This window comes from Oenanthe melanoleuca, chromosome 4A, assembly GCF_029582105.1.
Source record: "Oenanthe melanoleuca isolate GR-GAL-2019-014 chromosome 4A, OMel1.0, whole genome shotgun sequence".
Taxonomy (NCBI): Eukaryota; Metazoa; Chordata; class Aves; order Passeriformes; family Muscicapidae; genus Oenanthe; species Oenanthe melanoleuca.
In genome coordinates, this window is record NC_079338.1 from 2,278,767 (window position 1) to 2,301,161 (window position 22,395).

Here is a 22,395-nt window from a genome sequence, read left to right on the forward strand (position 1 = left end):
TGTATTTGACTAATACTCACTGATGCAAACATAAACAAAAACCCCACCATGGTCATGAATAATTCCATAAGAAGCTGCTACCTTTAAAAGGTGCAGACTTAGAAGAGTAACTTCATAAAGAACAGCATTTTTTATTTGAGGAGGACTAGAACCAGTTCTTGTATTTGATGTGTTCTGTGTTTTCTAGAGAGGAGTCCTGGTGTTAACCTTCTTTTTATTCCCTAAAACAGCAAAAGAGGCAAGCTCCAATTGAGAACCAGCTCCAAATGTCAGCTGTTAGCCCTAATGACTCAGTGGTCCTGTAATTCTAGCCCAAATCCCTAGAAAAAAAAAAAAGTTACAAGTGGAGCCAACAATATTATGCACCACTTTGCCCCAAAAAAGGAACCTTCCCCATTCCTCAGTCAGCATCCAGCACTTGGAGATGTATTAATGTGAATAATTTGAGTCAGGATTCAAAGCTGTCCTTAGCCATGCCAAGGAACCTGCAATTTTCAAGTGGGACAGAACCATGGCAGCAAAGCCCCCATGCTCATTTGCACATGATGCTCATTTGTACATATTTGTCCCTGACTTTTTCCACTAAAGACTGCAGATCACAGTTACAACAATCCTCTTCAAATGGGAGTTGCCATGAGTCAGAGTCGAGCCAGAACAGTTCTGTTTTTACTGTTAATCCACACTGGGATAATTAAAATCAGCATATCCATGTTTGACACCAAACTATCAATAACTGGAAGAGCTGGCTACTTCCTCATTTGAAAGTCACATCATTTATTAAGGCATCTGATTCCAAGACCCAGGCAGGCAAGTTCAGAGCTTTATCCTTTAGACTTACCTTCATTATGCCACCAATTCTAAATGTGTCAAAACCCCATATTTTTACACCTAGTTTTATACCTTGATGGAGATTCTATTGCCTTCCAGTAGAAATCCTTCCACAAGGCAGAGCAGTGAGATTCCTCAGGTCAAGCACTCAGGTTTGTTACACGCTTGTTAATGCAGAATCCAGCACAAACAGGATCTGTGGCCTGGAAGTGGTACTACAAAAGATGATAATAATAATAGTAGCTTAAGTAAAACCAATCAAAGATAAAAACCAATAAACCATCCTCTGCTCCCCTTAAGAAAATTTGTTTATTCACCCCCTCACAAAGGAGGTTGCCCTGTTTATCTGCCCGGAGAGCCCAGACATTCCTTGCATGTGCAGCACAGATGGTCACCACACACAAAAGGCAGAAAGGCTCACGGTGGACGTGTCTGGTTTCTGGATATACAGAAACCTGGGCAGAGCTTTTGCTCCAGCAGGGCTGCTATGCATCCAAAATCCCAGACAAATACAGAAAGCCATCAATATCCTCTGGACAGCATCTCTTAGTGGAAAAGGAGACCGTCCAGGGAAAAGGAGCTGCACAGTAACCTTGGTTGTGAGTCTTAATTAATTAGTGTACATAGATTGTTGTGAGATCCCAAAGTGGGAAGTGTTAAGGAAACAGAAGTATTATTTATTAAAGCTCAAGGCTCTGTTGTTTCTTTATCCTCAGACATTCTCCACGTCTGTTTTTGCATTCATGGCCATTGCTACTTCAAATTATTTCAGCTGTCTTGATCTTTTCTTTACCAAATGGAATAGCCCCAGGCAGAGGATATGCAGTATCTAGTAGCTCAGATACTGGGTTGGCTCATTGCAGTTATTTATCTTATTCTTTTCTAATTTATTTATTGTCCTGATCCCAGTCCTGCTCTTCCTTTCATTTTATAGCCAGATACCAAATGTAGCTGCTCTCTATGGACAGAAATTACTCAGACAGTAAATGCCATTAATATTTTTACTACCTCACTAAATACACTTCTACAGCATGTGGAAGGGGTCTGCAAGGTCTGTTTTAGCAAACTGGGTATAAAAATAATTGCTAGTTCTTCTGAAAACTGAAAGACAGAGCAATTTGGCAGAAACCATTTTAGTTCCCAAGGTGGGCAATACAAACTGTAATCAAAGAACAAATTTGGGGTAACTGAAACAAAGCAGAGCAGAAAGTTAATTTTGTAACACTTTGTGTTCTGTGACACAAATTGTACACAAGTTTTTGTCCTCCTTTAAGAAATTACTGAGTGGAGAACTGCGGTCTATGTCATACATGAAAAAAATTGCTAAACTTGTTTCTGCTTTTGGAGGAGTCATTCTAGCTTTCAGTACTTAAAATACATCTCTTTTTCTTCAAAAACATAGGGTACAAATCTCTGCTTTTTTTTTCCCTCAGCTTAGTAAAAACATAAATAAACCAGGAAATTAAAGCCAAAAAAGAAAAAATATGAGAAAGCTACCTTTTCCACATCCTGTTGTGCCTAAATAGAACATGTTGTACCAGCATGTATGATTTCTCAATAAAATGTATCTCAGACACTTCAAAAGCTGACCATAATCAGGAGAGTTAAGTGAGGAATGTCAGCTTGGATGGGGGATTGTGCTGCTTTTGTTGTACATTAGTTAAGCATGCAGGTTTGTGGGTTTTTACTTTATCTTGGAACTCTGTTACCTTTCTCAGTTTCCTAAGTGTTCCACTAAGTGCTTGTGTGGATTTGGGTTTAAGGATATTGTAGACAGATGCAGAGGAGTTTGAAGTTTGTGGCAGAGGTCTCTGCAGAGTTTGGCCAGTCCTCCACTGTGAAAACTAGGTCTTCCTCTCACTTCTTAATTTTCTGGGATCAGGCATGTGCAAAAATAAGGATTCAAAAACTTGAATTTGCTATGGATCCACAGGCAAACCTCACACTTACATCAGTAAAACCAGGTTTCACATAAGAGTATCTTTGATTGTAGTGGGATCATTCACTTTACGTTAATTTTATGTGAATAAATTAAATTCACAGCCTTTACAGGATTACATCCTTAACAGTAATTCCAGGTTTGGGGGGGTCCCATCAGCTTTGTCTGGCCCCTCCCCATCTTGGACCTCTGTCATTTTCACCAAGGCACAATTTATTTCCTTCAGTCACTTCATCACCTGAGTTTTCATATAGATACTACAGCAATAAACCCATAATTTTTGCAGTGGGATGCTTGAACTCCTCAGACAGCAGTATCTCCATGTAACCAAACATGATAAACAAATAGTCAACAAATGCACTTCAGCAGATTTTACTACCTCTGAAACAGCCTGTATTTCTATAAAAAACATGAGTTTAAGCTTCATGCGTCAAGTTCTGCATCAACACCCCTTTTATAGCCACAGTTCTGACAGGAAAAACCACCCCAAACCCCATTTAAAAACCAGACTCCTCACCCACTGCAGACACACGGGTGGATGTTTCACATCACTGTATCACAATTTCCTTCATGTCTTCACAAGAGAACACTGCCTGGGTCTGGGGGAAGGACCTGCAAGCAGGGACCATTTTAACTCTTCCTCTGGGGTGATGTGGGGAGCAGCACCTTACTGAGGGGAAGAGACCTGCTGAGGGGAGACCCACCATGGCGGGAACCCGATGAGGGGGAGAGACTCACCGTGGCAGGAACCTGATGAGGGGGAGAGACTTTCTTCACCATGGCAGAAATCCACTTTAGGAGAATCCACTGTGAGGGAGACACTCTCCAAGGTGAGAGACCTGCTGAGAGGAGACCCACCATGGCGGGAACCCGATGAGGGGAAGAGACCCATCATGGCGGGAACCCGATGAGGGGGAGAGACTCACCGTGGCAGGAACCTGATGAGGGGGAGAGACTTTCTTCACCATGGTGGAAATCCACTCTGGGGGAATCCACTGTGAGGGAGACACTCTCCAAGGTGAGAGACCTGCTGAGGGGAGACCCACCATGGCGGTAACCCAAGCGAGGGGAAGAGACCCATCATGGCGGGAACCCGATGAGGGGGAGAGACTCACCGTGGCAGGAACCTGATGAGGGGGAGAGACTTTCTTCACCATGGTGGAAATCCACTCTGGGGGAATCCACTGTGAGGGAGACACTCTCCAAGGTGAGAGACCTGCTGAGGGGAGACCCACCATGGCGGTAACCCAAGCGAGGGGAAGAGACCCATCATGGCGGGAACGCGATGAGAGGGAGAGACCCACCATGGTGGGAACCTGATGAGGGGGAGAGACTCACAATGGCAGGAACCCAGCTGAGGAGGAGAGACTTACCATGGTAGGAACCTGATGAGGGGGAGAGACTCACAATGGCGGGAATCTGATGAGGGGGAGAGACTTTCTGATGGGAGAGACGCTGAGGGGAGACTCCCCATGGCGGGAACACTGTGAGGGAGACACAGTCTGAGGGCAGAGACACATTGCAGGGAAACTCACCATGGGATATACTTGATGAGGAAGAGACCTGCTAAGGGGAGAGACACTCCAATGGCAAGAACCCTCTGAGGGCATATCCGTGGTGTGGGAGACACTCTGAGGGGAGAGACCTGGCGGGAACCTTCTAAGCAGGAATCCACTGTGAGGGAGACATACTCGGTAGGGAGAGACCCATTGAGGGGATAGACCCTCCGTGTGATGATCTACCATGGGATAGACTTGCTGAGGCAAGAGATGCACTGAGGGGAGATTCACAATGGGGGGAACACACTGAGGTGGAGACACTTCCTGAGGGAAGATCTGCCATGGTGGGAACCCTCTGAGGGAGAATCCACAGTGGGGAAGATACTCTGTGAGGGGAGAGACTCGCTATGGAGGGAACCCAGTGAGAGCATATCCACAGTAGGGCAGACACTCTTTGAGGGGAAAGAATTAATGAGGGGTTATATCTACCATGGGATAGACTATCTGAGGGAAGAGACCTGATGAAAGGATAGACCCACCAAGGTGGGAACCCACTGAAGGAAAATACATTGGATGGGAGAGACCTTGTCAGGTAAGAGACATGCCGAGTTCTCTTCCACCTATGTGCTAGACTTGCTGAGGAGAGACCTACTGAGAGAGGAGAACTTCTGAGAGAAGACTTGCTGGGAGACCCTCTAAGAGGAGAGACACACTGCAGAGAGATCTGCTGAAGGAAGAGACCAGATAAGGGGACAAACCCGCTGAGGGAATCCTCACTATGGGGGGACTCGCTGAGGGGAGAGACCCTTTGGCTCGGGAAAAGATGCCATGCTGGGAATACCCCGTGAGGGAGACCCGCTGAGCTGGACATCTCCGATGCCTCAGCTGATGCCACCCGGAGGAGCCACTGCAGCAGAGCGGGGTGGTGGCTTGGGGGCAGTTTTGGGTGCTTGTGGTTGTTTGTTTGTGGGGTCTCTGTCCCTTGGCGGGGCACGGCAGAGGCCGCGGGCCTACCAGGGACCAGCCCCGGGCCCACCTGGGCCCCTCAGCAGCCGCGGCAGGCCCGGCGCCCCGGGGCGGCGCGGCGCGAGCAGCAGCGCCGCCTGCCGGGCAGGGCGGGCACGCTCCCGGCCCTCGCTCCCTGCCGGGCCGTCTGTGCCCGCTTCCCCCCGGTTCCCCCGCTCCGCTCCGCCCGGCCCCGTCTGTCTGCACCGCGGCCGCAGCTGCCGGCACAGATACGGTGTCGGCGGGCCGGGAGAGCGCGGAAACACCTGTTTCCAACATGGGGAAGGTGGGGATGGACAGCGAGCGGCGCTGCCCGGCCCCGCCGCGGGCTCCCTCCCCTCCCGCCGGCTGTAACCAGCCCGCGGGATCGCCTTGCAGAAAGATCGCGTCCCGTTTTTACACGTTCGGCTGAAAAACGCGTCTCGACCCTCTCCTCACGTGTTGTTTTTTTTCAACCGTGTACATTCCGGGGGATGCTGAGTGGGGGGCACCGACGGGACCTGGGGCTTCCGACAGCCCCGGGGGCTCCGAGCGAACCCTCCGGGCCGGGGGTCGCGGCTGCGGAGCCGGGCAGGGCTCGCAGCGGGGCCGGGGCTGCCGGCGGTGCGGGAGCGGGTGCGTGCGGGGGCTCCATGATTTCATCGTCGGCTGGCGGGGACCTGCCAAGAGCTGTTACGCCTCACTGCGATGTGTAGCTTTTTCCTGCCATTTTTTTCATAATAAAAGAAGGAGTGAAGCGGGCCCTTTTTTTTTTAGGAAAAAAAACCCAACCCAAATGGATCAGAGAAAGGGGTGGGGGGGGGGGGGGGGAGGGAAGCAATAGCCAAAGGGGATGCCAGTGAGGTGTGGCTTGCATTTAAATATCCAATATGTCAATGTAAGGGGAGTGTGTACGTATATAAAGTGCAGTTCGCATCCGACGGCGGGACACTGGATCCAGCGATGGGAGGCGCGGGCGGCGCGGGGCCGGGCCGGGGCCGGCAGCGCGGGGCCGGGCGGCCGCAGCCCGCGCTCTGAGCGCCGCTCTGCCCGCGCCCCCGGGGCCGCTCCGCTCCGCGCCCATGGCCGAGGTGGGCGGCTTCCTGGGCGCGCTGGACCCCGACCTGCACGGCTTCCCCCCCGCGCTGGGCGCCGGGCTGCCCCTCGCCGACTCCCCCGGCTTCCTCAACGAGCGCCTGGGGCAGATCGAGGGGCGGCTGCAGCGGGGCTCCCCCACCGACTTCGCTCACCTCAAGGGCATCCTGCGGCGGCGGCAGCTCTACTGCCGCACTGGCTTCCACCTGGAGATCTTCCCCAACGGCACGGTGCAGGGCACCCGGCAGGACCACAGCCGCTTCGGTAAGGGGCCGGGGGGTGCCGAGCAGGTGCCCCACGCGCACAGCTAATTACCCCGTTAATATAAATCATCCCGGGACGGATATAATTGGCCTCCTAAACAAATGCGCTCACTCCCCAGCAATGCGGGAGTTTTTATTTCCAATTTCCTACTCTCCCGGCGCTCAGCCTTTCTGCAGGTGCACTAAAACGTGCCTTCGCAAGGGGAGAAAAAAGGAAAAAGTAAAAAAAAAAAAAAGAAAAAAGAGGACGGTGACCAGCTTTAGCAGTGCCTCTGAAGTTAGTGGTGAGGGAGGCAACACAGAGACGTTCCTCGTTGGAATTTCTTGGAAATTCCTAGGTTGGAAAAAGAAATTCCTCACTTTTTTTAGTTGTTTCTTTTTTTTTTTCCTTTTTTCCTTTTTTTTTTAACTCCTCCTTCTTTCTGGCGTCTGCAGATATTTGTGAGCTGCTTTCTTTTACATGCATGACTTTGATTAGAAGAGCGTCTCAGAGCGGGCAGGGATCTGTTGGCTGGAGGGGTGTCAGGAGCTGGGCTTGGGAAGGTTCTTGGAAAGGAAAGGGTGAAGCCAAAGAGGGAAAAACACTTAGGGGACCTCGGAAAGAAAGAAGATGGAACAATAGGCAGAGCACCGTGGATTTACCTTGCTGCCTGGGATACAGCTGGAAGACTGCAGTGCCTGTATCAGTGGCATACAAGAGCAGTGACCTCTAATGAGACTATATGTAATCTTCAAAAAATGCATCCCAAGCCACAGGCAAAAGAGTACAGTCAGTTTGAGCACAGTAAGAGAAATTCCCGCTACTCCAGCATGTAGTGCAGGTGTCTGTATAAGCTATCAACAAGTCCCATGCCAGTGATCTCAGCTATGTTGTCAACAGGTTGCAAGACGTGCTCGCAAGACTTTTTATAGTTTTCATGTGATTTAACTCCTCGGTGAAAGGAATTATTTTTTTGCCTTTACTTGTTTGCAACCAGTCAGTTCTGATACTCTGGGAAGTGCTGCCGCTGCTATTGTTGGAGGTGTAAGGCAGGTTTTTGGAACAATTGGGGAAGCTTATCTTTCCATAAACACCAGGTGTGTGCATGGCATGTCCCTGCCTAAATCAACAAGAAAGTCATAACCTGCGGGTCAGAGTCAGGTACTAATATGCTCGTGGGGCAAGTATTCTTTAATTACCTCCTGAAAACACCCATCTTTTAACCTTTCATGCTGCAATACGCCATGGGTTTCCACGTTCAAAGAGTTGAAAGCAACCCCATTGCATCTGGTTGGTTTTAGTTCAAGCTGCCACGTAGTGTTTCTTGTCTATCAGCTCTTTTTCCTTACCTTTTGTAGGACTAAACAGCCAGTTTCAAATGGCAGTGTTTGTCTCAGGTCCGTCTTTTATAAAGATTGAGTAAAAAAAATATATTTTCAAACTTGGAAGAAACATGTTAGACATGCTAAAACTTTTCATGGATTTTACACACTGAAGCTTAAGTCACACAGTGCTTTCAATAAATCTAAACATTGGCATTCCCTAAGTGTTTTAGCAGTCTGCATCCAGCTCTGTAAACTAGACCAGACTTCAGATATTATAGTTTTCTGCTTCAGGGTTTTCCCAGAGGCAGTGTAAAATAAATAGTTATTTGTTGTAATTGCAAGACAAAGCCCCAAAGGATTAGACTGGAATCCTTGTGTTCAGATCAAGTTTGACTAAGCCTTGCTTCAGCAGAGACTCAAAGCAATAATGTATTGGCACACATTATTCACCATCTGCGTTCAGTAGCCATGAATATTTAAATTCCAATGTTACTGGTATGGTTCATATTAGGATGTCATGTATCGATGCATTCCTAAATTTTGCATGCAACAGTCAGAAAGAAGGAACTTATAACAGGAATAGGCAGCCTGAGCAATTCTGGGGACTCCAAAACTGAGGTGAGGGACACAAAGGTAGACAAGGAGTTCAGGGCAGGACTTTAAAGCTGCCTTAAATCTTGGGGCATCTGGAGAAATACTTAGAAATTCTGGACCAAAGCCATGTGGCTGGAAGGTGCTTGATGGTACCATAAGCAGATAATTAAGGTGCTCCATAGATGGCTGTGATGCCACAGCCCAAGGCACATGTCCAGCTGCAGGTGGGATGTAGGGTAGAACTGGACTTGGCATCCCCATCTCTTAATTTGGAAGGGATTCAGGAATAGACAGGCAGTATCTGCACCCTCCCATGCACAGCCATCCCAAAAGCTACCAGATGTGCAAGATATCCACATCTTCCAGAGAGGAAAATAGCCAAAGCCCCACTGATGCAGAACAGAGTCACAAGGTCCCAACAGAGAGAGTTAAGAGATTCTTTTGTACCACAACATTTAGGGGTGTGACTGTAGGACACAGGGGAGGTACTGGCATCATCCACCCACACTGCCTGAGCAATCACAGGAGCTACTGCCTCTTATCTGTCAAGGACTGGAGCCTTCCTAAATCACACCTGTCTTCTGGAATGTGGTATTTTATACTTGTAAAAACACAGATTCTTGCAAGAACAATGGAGCATAGCTTATTTTTCCTAGAGGAGCTTTAATGTAAAATGCGGAAAAGCCCTCTAGGTTTGGAAGAAAGCTCATTCTCGAACTACAGAAGTGCCCAAATTCACTCTCTGAACTGGCAGCTCTGGCAAGGTCACCCCCAAAAGAATGAGGTGCTTTCCAAAATGCATCTGTCTCACTGCATCTGCTCAGAACTTTTCTCTACAGAGAAATAAAGGAAGATCAAAATCTGGAGAGAGTCTGGACTGACATTAGCACCCCATGACAATCCTTCTCAGAATGAAACTGAGAGAAATTTGCCAGGAAAATCCCTGCCAGGAGGAACTGCTCCTTTTCTGCCTCACATTTCTTTTACAGCAGCATTAAACAAGTGAACCCAATGGTGCTACTCACTGCAGTGGAGGAGAGAAAGAGGCCTTGAGGTTGCACTGCAGATGAATAAAGGCAGAAAACAAAACTCTTCTGGGCTACAAACCTGCTGATGGAATGTTACACAGACTCCTAGAGAAGCTGCTGGGACCTGCAGAGAAAGTTTGGCTGTAATTTTGACATTCAGACCAGAGTGCACCTGTTGCTGAACAGTTGTTGAGGTTTTTAGCCGAAGCTTTAGGTTTGTAGCCATTAATACAACATCTGATGTTTCTGTACCCCAGCTCCTGAATACAGTCATGTAAGAAGAGACAGGTGCAGGGAGCTGAATTGTTCTTTGAGGGATGGTTTAGAGTAAGGCGAGAGTGTGTGGGTCTGGCCGTGGCAAAGCTCAGGAGATTATTCACTGCTTTGGTGGTAAATGAATCCAATCAGAGTCTTAATCAAATCTCTCCAAGTCTTATCTGGAAAGGCTCAAGGAACAAAGAGAATGAATAATCAAAGTGAGGGGTAAAAAGAGGCAAGTCCTGGGGGAAAGAAAAAAAGAAAGCAAAAGAAAAAAACAAAAGCATGCTCTACCACAAAAACACACCGCTACAATTGGAAAGAGAATTCTTGAGCTGGCCCCAGTGGCCACTCCCTGTGCTGCTGGAGATCAGATGGACGAAGCTGCAATTTTGTCTAGAATTGGAGTGAGTTAAGGACAGGATGGATATCCGCCCACACATTTTCAGCCTTCACTCTGTCTCCTGACTTCTGTGGGCTCAAGTTATGTTCTTAATGCTCTTTCAACATAGTCATCTTCCATGCATGTCTCCAAGTGCCACTCAGAGATCAGAAAAGGGGAATACTAGAAGGGATGTTGTCAGAAGAGATTGTCTTGGGCACACCTTGGAAGAAATTTCATTTGCAAAACCTGTATCTACCCAACCTGCACCAGGTGAGGGATGTCTCATTCCTGCTCAGAGAGGGAAGGTGCTGATGCTGCTCCTGGCTTCGTCCTTCCCAGGTCTTTGGAGACCTGGATTCATGTGCCTCATACAGGATGTGTGGGCATACTCAAGAAAAGATGTGGGTTCCCCTGCCTTAGACATCCCTCAGTTTCTCAATAGAACCAGCAACATTTCCCTGCTTCCCAGAAGTGACAGGAGACAAAAGAATTGTTGATGCTGAGGACTGTGTCTATATCTACTGGAAGGTCCGTCTACCATTCTCTGGTTACCTAATATGTTTCACTTGAATATTCCTTTGTCTCCAGCCTGGGGAAGACTCCCCCATTCCTGGGTGTGTCTCTGTACTCTGGTTTTACTTTTTACAGTCCCTGTAGTTGTCCATCTTCCCTCACTCCCTCCTTTTCAAAGAGTGGCTGTGGTAATTTCTGGTCTGTGGATGGGAAAAAGCACTTAGCAGTTTAGTAACTCCCTCGTGTCACAACTGGTGGGTAGTGAAGGGAGGAAACTACCCCTCATCTTGCACCTCTCTCCTCCCTGCTTTGGATTCTTTTCAGCTAAGAAACCACAACAACTAACAAGAAGAGAGCCAGGATCTGTGCCTGTCTGGCTTGGAAAGGCTGCCTTCCCTGCCTGTGCTGCCTGTTCCTGATGTTTCTGCAGGCAGGATGTGTCCCCGGGCCAGGATGTGTAGCTGGGCTTTTCTGTAAAATGTCTGTTCTGGTCCATAAAGTGTGTTTTGTGGGGTTTGTTTCCCCATTTGTCTTTAGGACTTGCCACTCCCAAGTCCTTGTTTCATGTCCCCTAGCACCAGCTGGTTTCAGGGGGGGCTGGGTTAGATGCACAAGCCCCAGAGTGGGCAGAGGAAAAGGAGGACAGAGGTCTGAGGGAAGGTAGGAATTGCTGCAGCCAGCTTAGCTGCCAGCACCCCAGCATGAGTCTGCTCTGCAGGAAGGGGGTCAGGGGTGTCCATGGCTGTCTGGGCTGTCCTATATTTAGGCAGTGATACAGTGCTGTCTGAGAATTGCCACATCCATGCCCCAGGCTGAGGGGTGACCCAGAGCTGTGGCTGCCACTGAAGTCAGCTGGCTCAGGTGGCCGCTTGTCACGCGGTGCCTTTAGACCAAGGCAGTACTTTGAACAGGAGCTCTGGGAGGTAACCTGATCAAAGCAGCATCACTTGCCCAGGGCTGGATGTTTTGGAAGCTATATTAGGAGAGCTGGAGCCACTCTAAAGGTTAGAGCAACTTTCCCCTCCAGTCAATGGAGACATGCAGTCGTCAAATGAGATGAGGAAAACCCTCTTCCTTCTGCCTCCCAGCTCATTAATCCTGCACTGGACATGGGCAAAACTGCCCATGACCTCTACACAGGTAGTGAGTGAAATCCAGAACAGCACAGTCCCACCACTGCCTTCAGGAGGTCTTCCTGGGAAGATTGAAGGTCCCCACCACTTGTGGTGTTGGGTAGGGGCTGTTTGTTTTTAAGTAGTTCACCAAAGGTTCTCCTGTTACAAGTCTTTCCCCCACTGAAACAGCTGCCAGCTGTGGGAGTGCAGCAGCCAGACCCTGCTATTTCTTTCCAGAGGAAATGAGCTGCCCCTCATGTTTAAAGTATCTGTCACCATCATAGCAGGCTGCAGCCCATGGGTAAAACAGTTGCTCTTGCAGGGCTGGGACAGATGCTGCTGGATTGGGAAGAGGCTGGCAGGAGGACATGGGGGCAGGAAGAGGTTCTGGCAGTAACAGTGGCAGGGGGTGACAGAAAGGACTGGCAGTGCCATGGCTCCAAAGGCTGCAAAGGAAGATGCATTTTTACCTCAGTGCTTTGAAGCTGGATTTTATCCCTATGGCTTGTATATACATTTTGGGTTGGCAAGTATCCCACTGGAGTGCCAGGATGAAGATGGTCCTCACAGACATCTCTTCTAGCACTTTTTTGCTTCTTCTTACTGCATCCATGACTTTAAATCCTGTGGGACAATCATCTTATTCCAGAAAACAAAATCACACTCCTTTTGGTGAAGAATAAAACCCAGCATGGTAACAGCCTTCTGACATTGCTAGTGGCCAGGCACAAGATTCTACATCTGTCTTCTTGGTGATAATTATGAAAAAAATCCAAACCCAAACCAACAAAACCTTGCAAAGCTTTTCTCATTAGCAAAGATAATCCCTCTTGGGCAACTCAAATTCACAATGCTGGGGAGAAGCCCAGACTGGAAATCAGAAGATTGCACGCAGATGGGACTACAGAGTTAAGAACTATATTGTTCCTGGGAATGGCTGGTTTGTTTTTGTTGCTGGAGCCTGATGTTGGATTTTTTTCCTCTATGTGACTTGCAGTTCTTTTCTTTTTCAGGGATTTTGGAGTTTATTAGCCTGGCAGTGGGGCTGGTGAGCATCCGTGGGGTGGACTCCGGACTCTACCTCGGCATGAATGAGAGAGGCGAGCTCTATGGGTCGGTGAGTTCAGGCTGGGCTGATCCCACCCTGCCAGCACTGCAGCCTCAGCTGGGTCACATCCTCAGGGTGCCACTGGTCTCCATCCCACCCTTGATGCCACTGCTGTTTTAACATAAATGATACATAGCAAATTGGGGTTGAGGGAGGATTCACTCCTGCTCTGAGAGCCCACAGTGGTGCCCAGCCCCCAGACATCTGACCCTGACACTGAGGTTTTACCTTTCAGAACTGGCATGGCAATGTCCAGGTAAAGGCAGAGGGACATCTAGCATAAAGCCAGGAGCTGTTTGTATTTTCAGAGCCTGAGTAACACATCAGTTCTGTTCTCCTCATGGTTAGGTCTGCACCTATCTGCAGGTCTTACCTTCGTATTAGGGCTCTTCAACCAACAAAAGCTGAAATTATGGCCTGAGTGTTATTGTAAAATTCTCTGTAACTCCTTTTAGGAATTTAGGGCTGCTGCTCATGATTTCCTAGAAGTGCCCTTTCAAGGCTAAAATTCTCCATGTTTTGATTAAAAACCCCAAGTGTAAACTCGTTAAGTGTTATGACTTACAGTCAAAATGCCAGGTCTTAACAGCTGGGCAGAGGTGCTTCCTACAGGTTAATTTAACTCAATTCCTAATTATTTAGCTCAGTTAAGGGTGGATCACAGTAAAAATAAAATGAAATAAAATAAACCAGTTTTAAACCAAAGCAGAAAGCAGTTCTTCCTCTCACCATCAGATAAGCCTCAGTGTACAAGTTAAAACTCATGTACTCTGCATACACAGAAGCTGTTAGAAAAGCTTTGAGTGGCAAACAGTAAACTATGAGTTTAGCTCACTTTTCCTTGTCCCATTTCCACTTGACACTGCCACAGACTCTTCCACCATTTAAGACACAGTTGCTGATGTTTATATAATTGCTCAGAGAAGCTGTGGCTGCTCCATCCCTGCAAGTGCCCAAGGCCAGGTTGGACAGGGTTGGAGCAATGGGGATAGTGGAAGGTGTCCCTGCCCATGGCAGAGATGAGCATTAAGGTCCCTTCCAACCCAAACCACTCTGATTCTCTGATCATCAAGTACTGCATGAACCAATAACTGTTTTTTTCCCACCTCATGTCTGTAACAGCTTCTACCTGCACAGCAGTTAAATGAAGAGACAGTGATTAAATTTAAAATGTGAAAAATAGAAAAAAAAAAAAAGAAAAATTATCAGAATTCCATAAAACACAAAATATCCTGAAGCACACTTCAGAAAGCAGGGCTGGAGCAGCACCTCTTCTGTCATACTCTAAGGCTGCTCAGCAGCTCCTGCAGTTTCAGCTTTCACTTGTGCCTGCTGGAGAACATGAGCCCATGTGGCCCCCCCCTTTTTTCCTTCAAACCCTGCAGCTCTGATTGTGAATCGAGTTTCATGATGGGTTAATTAAATTCTAGAGCCTGTGTTCATGTTACAACACAGAAACAAAAATAGGGTAACATTTTACAGCTCTGAATCTGGAAAGAGAATTGACCTGAAGCCAGTCGTGGGAGCTGTCCCTGCCCACGGCAGGGGGTTGTAATGAGGTGATCTTTAAGGTTGTTTCCAGCCCACACCATTCTGGGATCCTGTGCACAGGCAGGACTCTGCAGGGACACACTCAAAAGGCTGCTCCAAACTGTGCCGGCGGCACGAGCCAGGTCCCCAAATAACCCTGGAGTTTTAAAATCTGGGACACGTGGGCTGTACAATGATGGCTTTTGGAACTCAAAAGCCACTCCAGTATTCTTAATTAAAGGTCCATAAAACAGTGCCTGACAACAGCATTAGCATTACAATGGTATTTTGGGAGATCACAGTGCAGCGGTATTTTTAAATTTTCAGCCAGTTTCTTATTTCCCTCTGTGCCAGTTTTGCCTGATGCCTGTGTTGATGCAGCCAGAGCCAGCCATCCCCACAGGGACACGTGGAGTCCCCTTGGGACAAAGAGCTCTTCCTCCTGTCCCTCTTGACCTCGTGCCAACATTTCTGTAAAGCTTCCCAAGGATTTCAGAAATGCCACTAATATTTAGGGCAGCAAAAGTCATGGGCAGCACCTTGCCTGCTGCCTGTGTGGTGTCAGGTTCAGTGGGGACATCCCAGGGCTTGGAAGGGAATAAATCACACCTTGCAGAGTCACCCCAGACTCGCCAAACATTTTCCACAAACACTGTACTCCAAACTGCCCAGTGCAGCACAGGGGAATGGGGGCAAAGCAACAGCCAGAGTTCAGCCAGTCATCAGGTTCCAACATATTCCAAGTAGATGGCATCTGAGAGGAGGGAAAAAACCCAGCCTGTATTTATTGACAGATCTGGGAAGAGAAGCCTGCAGTTCCCTGGGTCTCAGGTGGCCAAGGCTGTGGCCTAGGACTTTTGTAGGTCTCACAACTCACCTCAGGCTTTACTTAATTAGCAGCAAAACATTGAAAACAGGTTCTGAGCACAGGTGAGCTCCTGGATTGTGTTACAAAACACATCTACTGCAGGCAGTAACATTTGCTGAGCACTCTGTGTGCCACGGAGGGGACACATTCCCTGCCCGGATAGTTTACAGCAGAGGGATGGTGGCTGTAATATTAGAGCTCTCTACATTTGCAGGCTGCCCTTCAGCTGAAAGGGCTCCCAGTCACCCTGGCAGTACCCTTGTGGTGTGGGATGGGGTGGCTGGACCCTCTGTGACAGCACAGCAGGGCTGGTAAAGCCCTGGGGCAGAGGGACAGCCCTGCTCCCCACTGCAGCCAGGCACATGAGATGGGAGGGAGCACTGGACATGAACAAAAAATCCATCATCAAACAGCCACTGCCAAGAGCCCCCAGCTGTAAGGGCTGGATGGGAAGGCTGGCTGTGGCTGTGGTGATACCAGTGCCATCTGTCCCCAGATGCCAGCACAGGAGGGACCAGCTGCACACCCTCATCACATCACCTATCACCACCCTAAGTCTTCCCTGGGGTCTGACATCCCACACCCCTCTGGGTCCTGTTACAGCCTCCCATCACAGCTCACTGACACTCCAGGAGGTGAAATCCTGAGCAATGCTTTCATTCCCATCTCAGTGCATCCAACTGTGTGTCCTGAACTTCCAAAGCTGTTTTCCTGTTTAGACCCTTTAGATGTGCTGCCTGCTGCTTCTCTCACCCAAAAGAGGGGATTTGGGCTGTGTGGTACCTTAGAGGGGGCTGCTACAGGGGCACATGTCCCTGCCTGGTGGCACAACCACCCCAGCAAGCTCAGACTCACACCTGGATGGGTTTGGAGCTTTGCTGTGTGTTGAAGTCAGTGAGTTAGCGGATTCTCTGAATCTTTCAAGGAGGATTCAAGGTGCAGGGATTGAATTAAAGCCTTTGGATGGATTGAAGTACATTAAGCCACTTACACATAAAGTAGAAGTAAGTCAGTAAGTTTTAGTAGGAGCTGTAGTGCTTTTAGTAAGTAAAAGGTCTGGATTCCACAGTAGTAGCGTGAGTTCCAGTGAAGGCTGAAACATACTGATATCTCCAGGAAGAGGCTCCAGGCCCACAGCTGTAGACAGTGTCTGATTTATTCATGGAGCACCTTTGCAAAATCCACACCCACCTTCTCCTGCTTTTGTCTGCTTCCTCCTCCAACTCCAGAGCTCTTTGGGTCTTGCCTTGTGCCCATTTCCAGCTCTCATCCCCAGCAGCACACTCCTCATCCTCAGGGCAGCCAGGAGAAGGCAGCTGGCAAAATGCTAGAAAAGCAGAGTGAGGAAGGGTGCCAGTGTTTTGTCTCTTACCTCTCTGACACGAGTGTCTCTCTGTCCCCCTGGCCACGGCAGAAGAAGCTGAGCCGGGAGTGCGTGTTCCGCGAGCAGTTTGAGGAGAACTGGTACAACACGTACGCCTCGACGCTCTACAAGCACCCCGACTCCGAGCGCCAGTACTACGTGGCCCTCAACAAGGACGGCTCCCCCCGCGAGGGGTACAGGACTAAGAGACACCAGAAGTTCACCCACTTCTTACCCCGGCCTGTGGACCCTGCCAAAATCCCTGCCATGTACAGAGACCTCTTCCACTACAGGTGATGGCTCCTGCAGTGGCAGTGTACATACTTGGGCTCCGAGCTTTTTCCCAGAGCACTCTATTAATAGTCATTCCATCATTCCTGTAAGCGTAGATGACCTAGGGAAGCACTTACATTGAATTCAGACACTGCTGTTCCTCCTTGTTTCCAGTGTATATGGAACCTGGGTTATTTATGGGGTTGGGGGTAGGGGAAGGGAGGGAACCCTACATTTAATCTTCCATTTTCGTTCACTTTCGTTACCCGGTTGCTACAAGAGAGGCTGAATATTCAATGTTATGGTTGCTTAAAGGAACGAGCAGGTCAGCAAACCTGATCACTGGGGAAAAGAAAGCCCCAGAACAACCTAAAAATGAAGAGAAGAAGACAAAGACCACAGAACTGCTGCAGATGCTGCTGCTGAGCTGGGATGGCTCCCTGCTAAGGAAAAGCCTTTGAGTGGTGCCCTGCTTAAGCAGCCTGGGAGTTTGCTACATAGATGATGCTCCGTGGACTGGTCCTGATTTGTGGGGTTCTTCCTGCTGTTGGGGTGGGAATGGGGCAAGGAACATTATTCAGATGTAAGCATGGATACTGTGCATAAGGACAAAACTATTTATAAAATGTATATGATATTTATTTTATATATTTATTTATTTCAAAATAATTTTATTTTTAATGAGAGATGCTATGACCGGATTTTCATCAGGAAGAATAAGGTCCTACTGAAACAGGAAAAAAAATGAGTTTTAAGAGCTTATTGGCAATAAAATTGTCTTTATATTGTAGATTTCTTGCTAGCCCTTTTTTTTTTTTTGGCACTCTTCAACAACTAACCCAGTATTTCCCCAGCAATATGAACAATAAATCCACCTCCAAAAGGGCTTTGTGCAGTAAAGATCAATTACCTGAGCCCAAACTCCTGCAGGAAGATGACATCAGATGCCAGGTCTGGGAAGCACCAGCTCGGTCTCCTTGGGGCGTGAGGCATTTCCATGGATTTACCATCCTGCTCAAAACCAAGAGGACAAACATTTGGAACATCTGCTGTGTTCTGGATGGACCCATCAGTCCTGCAATAAAACCAGCACATCTTGCATGAGATTTACCTGCAGCACCATGAAAAATCTGTGGAGAAATAGAAAACAGCGGCAGCAATTCTAAACCCTCACTTTTAGGCAATTACCATGGATGAGGATCACCCCTGCAGGCAGTGCTGGGATGTTCATGGCTGTGTGGCATTTTCTTCTGCAAAAGCTGCCTGGTCCCACAGTCCTGTCACCTTTCCTCTCCTCCAGCTGGGCTCAGCAAACCTGATGACATTTGGCAGCCTCATATTCCCAGCTGGTGCCCAGCTGGGAGCTGCAGCCCTCCTCCAGTCAGGCCAGGCCAGGGACACTCATGGGGGAGGCTTGGCTGTGCCAGCACACAAGTGACACTTGTGCCACATGTCTGCCCTTGCTGCCTGCTTGGGATGTCACAGACCTGCAGGGAGAGCTTCCAGCAATGATGCCAGCTCCTGTTCTGTCCCTGTGGCCAGCAGAGAGGGATTTCAGCACACGGTGGGAGCAGCAGTGTGGGGCTGCAGAGGCAGAGGCACTGTGCAGGAGGAGAGGCTGACAGCACACAGGCTTCTCTGGAGTGTGCAAAAACCTTAACAACTACAGCTGAGGTGGCTCTGGGTTTTCCTTATCACCACTGCTTTGTCCACAGTGTTTCTTAACCTCCTCCTTGCAAAACAGTCACGGTAAAACCTCAGCTCCATCTTCAGCCTGTGAATTCCCAGGACATTTTCACAGACCTAGGGATGATCCACACCTCAGCTTCTTCATGAGCTGCATCACTGATGGAGCAGCAGCCCTGGAGCCCAGCCCTGCTCCCGACTCTCACCCTCCCTGCCACCTCCCATGTCCCTGCCACGTCCCTTCGCTGTCCCAGCGGGTCCAGCAGCCAGCAGACGACAGGCTGGGGTTGGCAATGAGGAGATTACAGGAGCTTTACCTTCAATGATCCAGACATGAAGGAATTTAATCCCGTGTTTGAAATAAAAAGAGTTTATTTAGCTTCTTCCTCTGAGTCACTGCCCAAACATCTCATCCCCGGCTGCTGTGTCGGGAGCTCGCTCGCTCACCAGTCCTCAGGTGCACTTTTGACCTTCCCCTGCTGAGGGAAATCCCTCAGCCCTGGAGCCTGGCTCTGCCCCCTGGGATGATCCTGCTCCCTCCAGCCAGAGCTTTCCATTGTGCTTGAAGATAAATCTGGTGGTTAAGATCCTTTTCAAAATGAAGGTCAAAACCTGATCTCAGCAATGCCAAGTGCATTTTTTACCGATTCCAAAGGGAGATGATTTGGCCCATGGGGGCAACACTGGACTTGTTCTTCTGATACCCAACTCAAAGAGCTGCTGCAGCAGAGCCTCCTGCCAGAAAGGGACACACAGGTACCAGGGATGCTGTAAGACGCCTTGTCAGGATCTGGGTTCAAAAAACTCATATTTGCAAAAAGCAAAATCCAGTGGAAACCCCTTGGTAAAGGCTGGTGTCCTGCCCTGTGTGGGGCATCCATTAGGTGGGGAATTCAGCACTGCTAAATCCCACCCAAATGGTTCTTTCACAGGAATTTACTTCGTTTGGCTCCGGTTCAACAAAGCAGCTGAAGATGTGAGTGGCCTGAGTGACCTGGGAGCTGCACAGCAGCAGAGGGAACCAGCACAGACATGGGGTGCATTTTGAGGGGCACAGGAGAGGGCTGTGATGCACAGCAGGTTTGTGTGGACATTCTTACCTCTCCACCCCATCCCATCCCCCTTGGCCCAGCTGTTACCCCACCTGAAGAAGCCAAATGCTCCTTTGGCTTGAAGGTGTTACAGGGCTGGCAGATGGACCCTGCTAGGAAAGCTGAGAGGAAAATATGTTGGGTTACTTCAAGCTAACAGAATCTCCCAAGTCAGCAAAAGGAAACAGTGTTTGTTTGGGGTCTCAGCTCACGAGATTCAAAGTCACAACAGCCAACTGGAAAACTTCTCTCAAAGGGGAGGCAAAGGCTGCTGCAGGGGGTGGCTGTGATCCCCAGATCCCACTGTGCCCCTGAGCCCAGAGCTGTTCTGCACTCAGGACTGTGGGTCTGGAAACACCATAGCAAACAGGACAAAAGGCATCTCTTCAAGCCTCCTTCCACCCCAGAGGGGTGAGCTGCCCTGTGGGAAACATTATCCTGGGACAGCTGTGCAGAGCAGGAGGGAGGCTCCAGCATAGAGCTGGGAAAGTGCCTGAGTCTCACTATGGAGGGTGCAGAGACAGAGGGGAGCTGCCTGGGAGAGGCCAACGTGGAGCCAAGCACAGCAGTGCCCCTCTGCCTGGCTTTGGCCCATGACCCAGGGCACAGGGATGGATTGGATGGATTGTCTGGACACTGGCATACAGGTGGCAACACCCACACACCCTCAGGGATATCCCCATGGAGACCTCACTGCCTGTGGGGAGCTCTTCTGGGTGCAATGTGTGGCTTGGGGCTCTTTTCTCCAAGGGGGAAAAGGAGAGGAGGCCCCAGACTCACCTTGTGTGGAGAGAGCGATGGAGAGCCCAAAACTGCAGAGGGAATCCAGAAACTCAGAAGAAATCCAGAAACTGCTGGAAGGCAATGAAGGTGTCCTGGTGTTGTTCCACCTGGCTGGACATGCAGAGATGTGCTGCTGCTGCCAGACTGTGGCTGGGATGTTCCTGGAAGGGCACCCAGGGATGGAGCATTCCTGAAGGAGAAGGTTGTGTTGATGTGGAGACAAAGACATCTGCACCCCTTGGGACAGCAATGGTTATTGCTTTTTCCAAAGCAACTGCCCCAGAGCTGCTGAACCCTCACTTGGAGAACACCAAGGGTGTCACTTCATGCCTGTGCTGGGTTTGAGCAGGAGCCCTGGGAAGTGAATTCCAAGGATTCTCAGGCTCTTCCCTCGCTGTGCCAGGAGCTCTGGCACGGAGCAGGGCAGGTCACTGCACCAGACGTGGCCAGGGCACGCGTCCTGCGCCGTGCTGCTCGTGGGCACGGGCCACAATCCAGGGAGAGGAGCAGCACCCCGTGCAGCTGAACTCCTGCAGCAGCTGCTGTGCCTGTCAGGCTCTGAGGGTGCTCAGCTATCAGTTACTGCCTCACTCATTCTCCAGTTTTTGTGCACGCAAGGCCAGGGTGGTGTTTGAGATCAGACCTTGGAAGTGGCTGAGCACAGACACAAGGGGTGACCCCACCTTCCCCTTCTCCAGGGCAATGTCCCCACTTGGCCACAGCCCCTTCCCAACACTCTCCCCCAGTGACCCCCCAAGGCATCTCCTCCCTGGGGAGCAGGATGAGGAGCTGTGGCTGGATGAAAGGGTCACCCACAGCACGAACTCACCCCACTCATCCCAGCCACACAGGGCAGCAGCTTGTGCAGACCCTTCAGAGCATCACAGCTTTCCCAGACATTGGAGTTGTGCTGGTGCTCCATGGCAGCCTCATCCCCAGGGTGGGTTCCACAGCACACAGGGGGCACAGGGGGTTATTTGACACCTGAGCAGGTCTGGGAAGTTCAGACACCACGTGATTACTGGGGCTGGTGCTGCTACACCAGCGTTTTTCCAGACTCCTCCAGCTGGGAACATTTAGGACATTTGGCTTTCCATAAACACTGAAAATCAATCCAACTTCAAAACTATTTTTTGCTTGAACTGATGAATTTAGCTTCATTTACTGTGTGCAGAGTGGTTCTGCTTTCGAGATAAAGGCAAAAGCTGCTCAGGCTGGGCACAGCTGACACAGCAACAGGGCTGGGACACCACAGCACAACACTCTGGACATGGGACTCATCCCAGGACACTTCCAGCCCAACACAGACAGCCACATCCAGCCTGAGCTGCCCACTGCCCTCCAGCAGTGTTCAGCCAAGTTAAAAGTCACAGGGAGATTTAAAACCACGCTGCCCACAGGGCCCCTTGGAGCACAGCTCCAACATTTTCACCTCAGACACCACTTCCACCTCCCTCAGCTTTACCAAGACCAGCTGTACCCCTGAGCAGCCCCAGCACTGCCAGGGAACGAGCAGAGGGCAGCTTTAAACTTTCTTACACTTTTCTTTGCATTGGAAAGGGAGAAGTACAACTATGAGGTTAAAATACAGCAGCACCTTATTCTGATTTGACTAAGTAGAACTTCACCTCACTTTTAACCATCTCACTGCTGGATTATTCATTTCATTTTTAACAGACAGATTGGCAGAAGCTGCTATTAATAAAGTAATTTGAAAATCTAGACCACAGATGTTTTCCTTAAAAGAAATCAATGGCTATATCCACTAAAGTCATTGTAGAAAACAGAAAGAGCTTCAACTCACAGCACAGTTCTCCAAAGACACCTTCCCAGCTGAATCCCTGTGGAGTTACTGCTGGACTGTGAATGTAGCACAAGGCACGTTGA

At 49.3% G+C, this 22,395-nt stretch overlaps 1 protein-coding gene across 1 annotated transcript; it reads left to right on the top strand.

The window, feature by feature from the left end:
• The first annotated feature begins 6,167 nt into the window (after window positions 1-6,167).
• FGF16 (fibroblast growth factor 16) lies at window positions 6,168-17,738 on the top strand. The gene is made up of 3 exons (XM_056491018.1): window positions 6,168-6,609; window positions 12,820-12,923; window positions 16,727-17,738. The coding sequence occupies exons 1-3, from the start codon at window positions 6,333-6,335 to the stop codon at window positions 16,970-16,972; spliced, it is 627 nt and encodes a 208-aa protein (XP_056346993.1). The 5' UTR covers window positions 6,168-6,332; the 3' UTR covers window positions 16,973-17,738.
• The last annotated feature ends 4,657 nt before the right edge of the window (window positions 17,739-22,395 follow it).

What these genes read in the sequence shown, in the direction of transcription:
- FGF16 (XM_056491018.1), top strand. Translation starts at nt 6,333, where the DNA reads ATGGCCGAGGTGGGCGGCTTCCTGGGCGCGCTGGACCCCGACCTGCAC. An exon ending in GCAGGACCACAGCCGCTTCG is followed by an intron (nt 6,610 to 12,819) that starts GTAAGGGGCCGG and finishes TTTCTTTTTCAG; the next exon opens with GGATTTTGGAGTTTATTAGC. An exon ending in GAGGCGAGCTCTATGGGTCG is followed by an intron (nt 12,924 to 16,726) that starts GTGAGTTCAGGC and finishes TGGCCACGGCAG; the next exon opens with AAGAAGCTGAGCCGGGAGTG.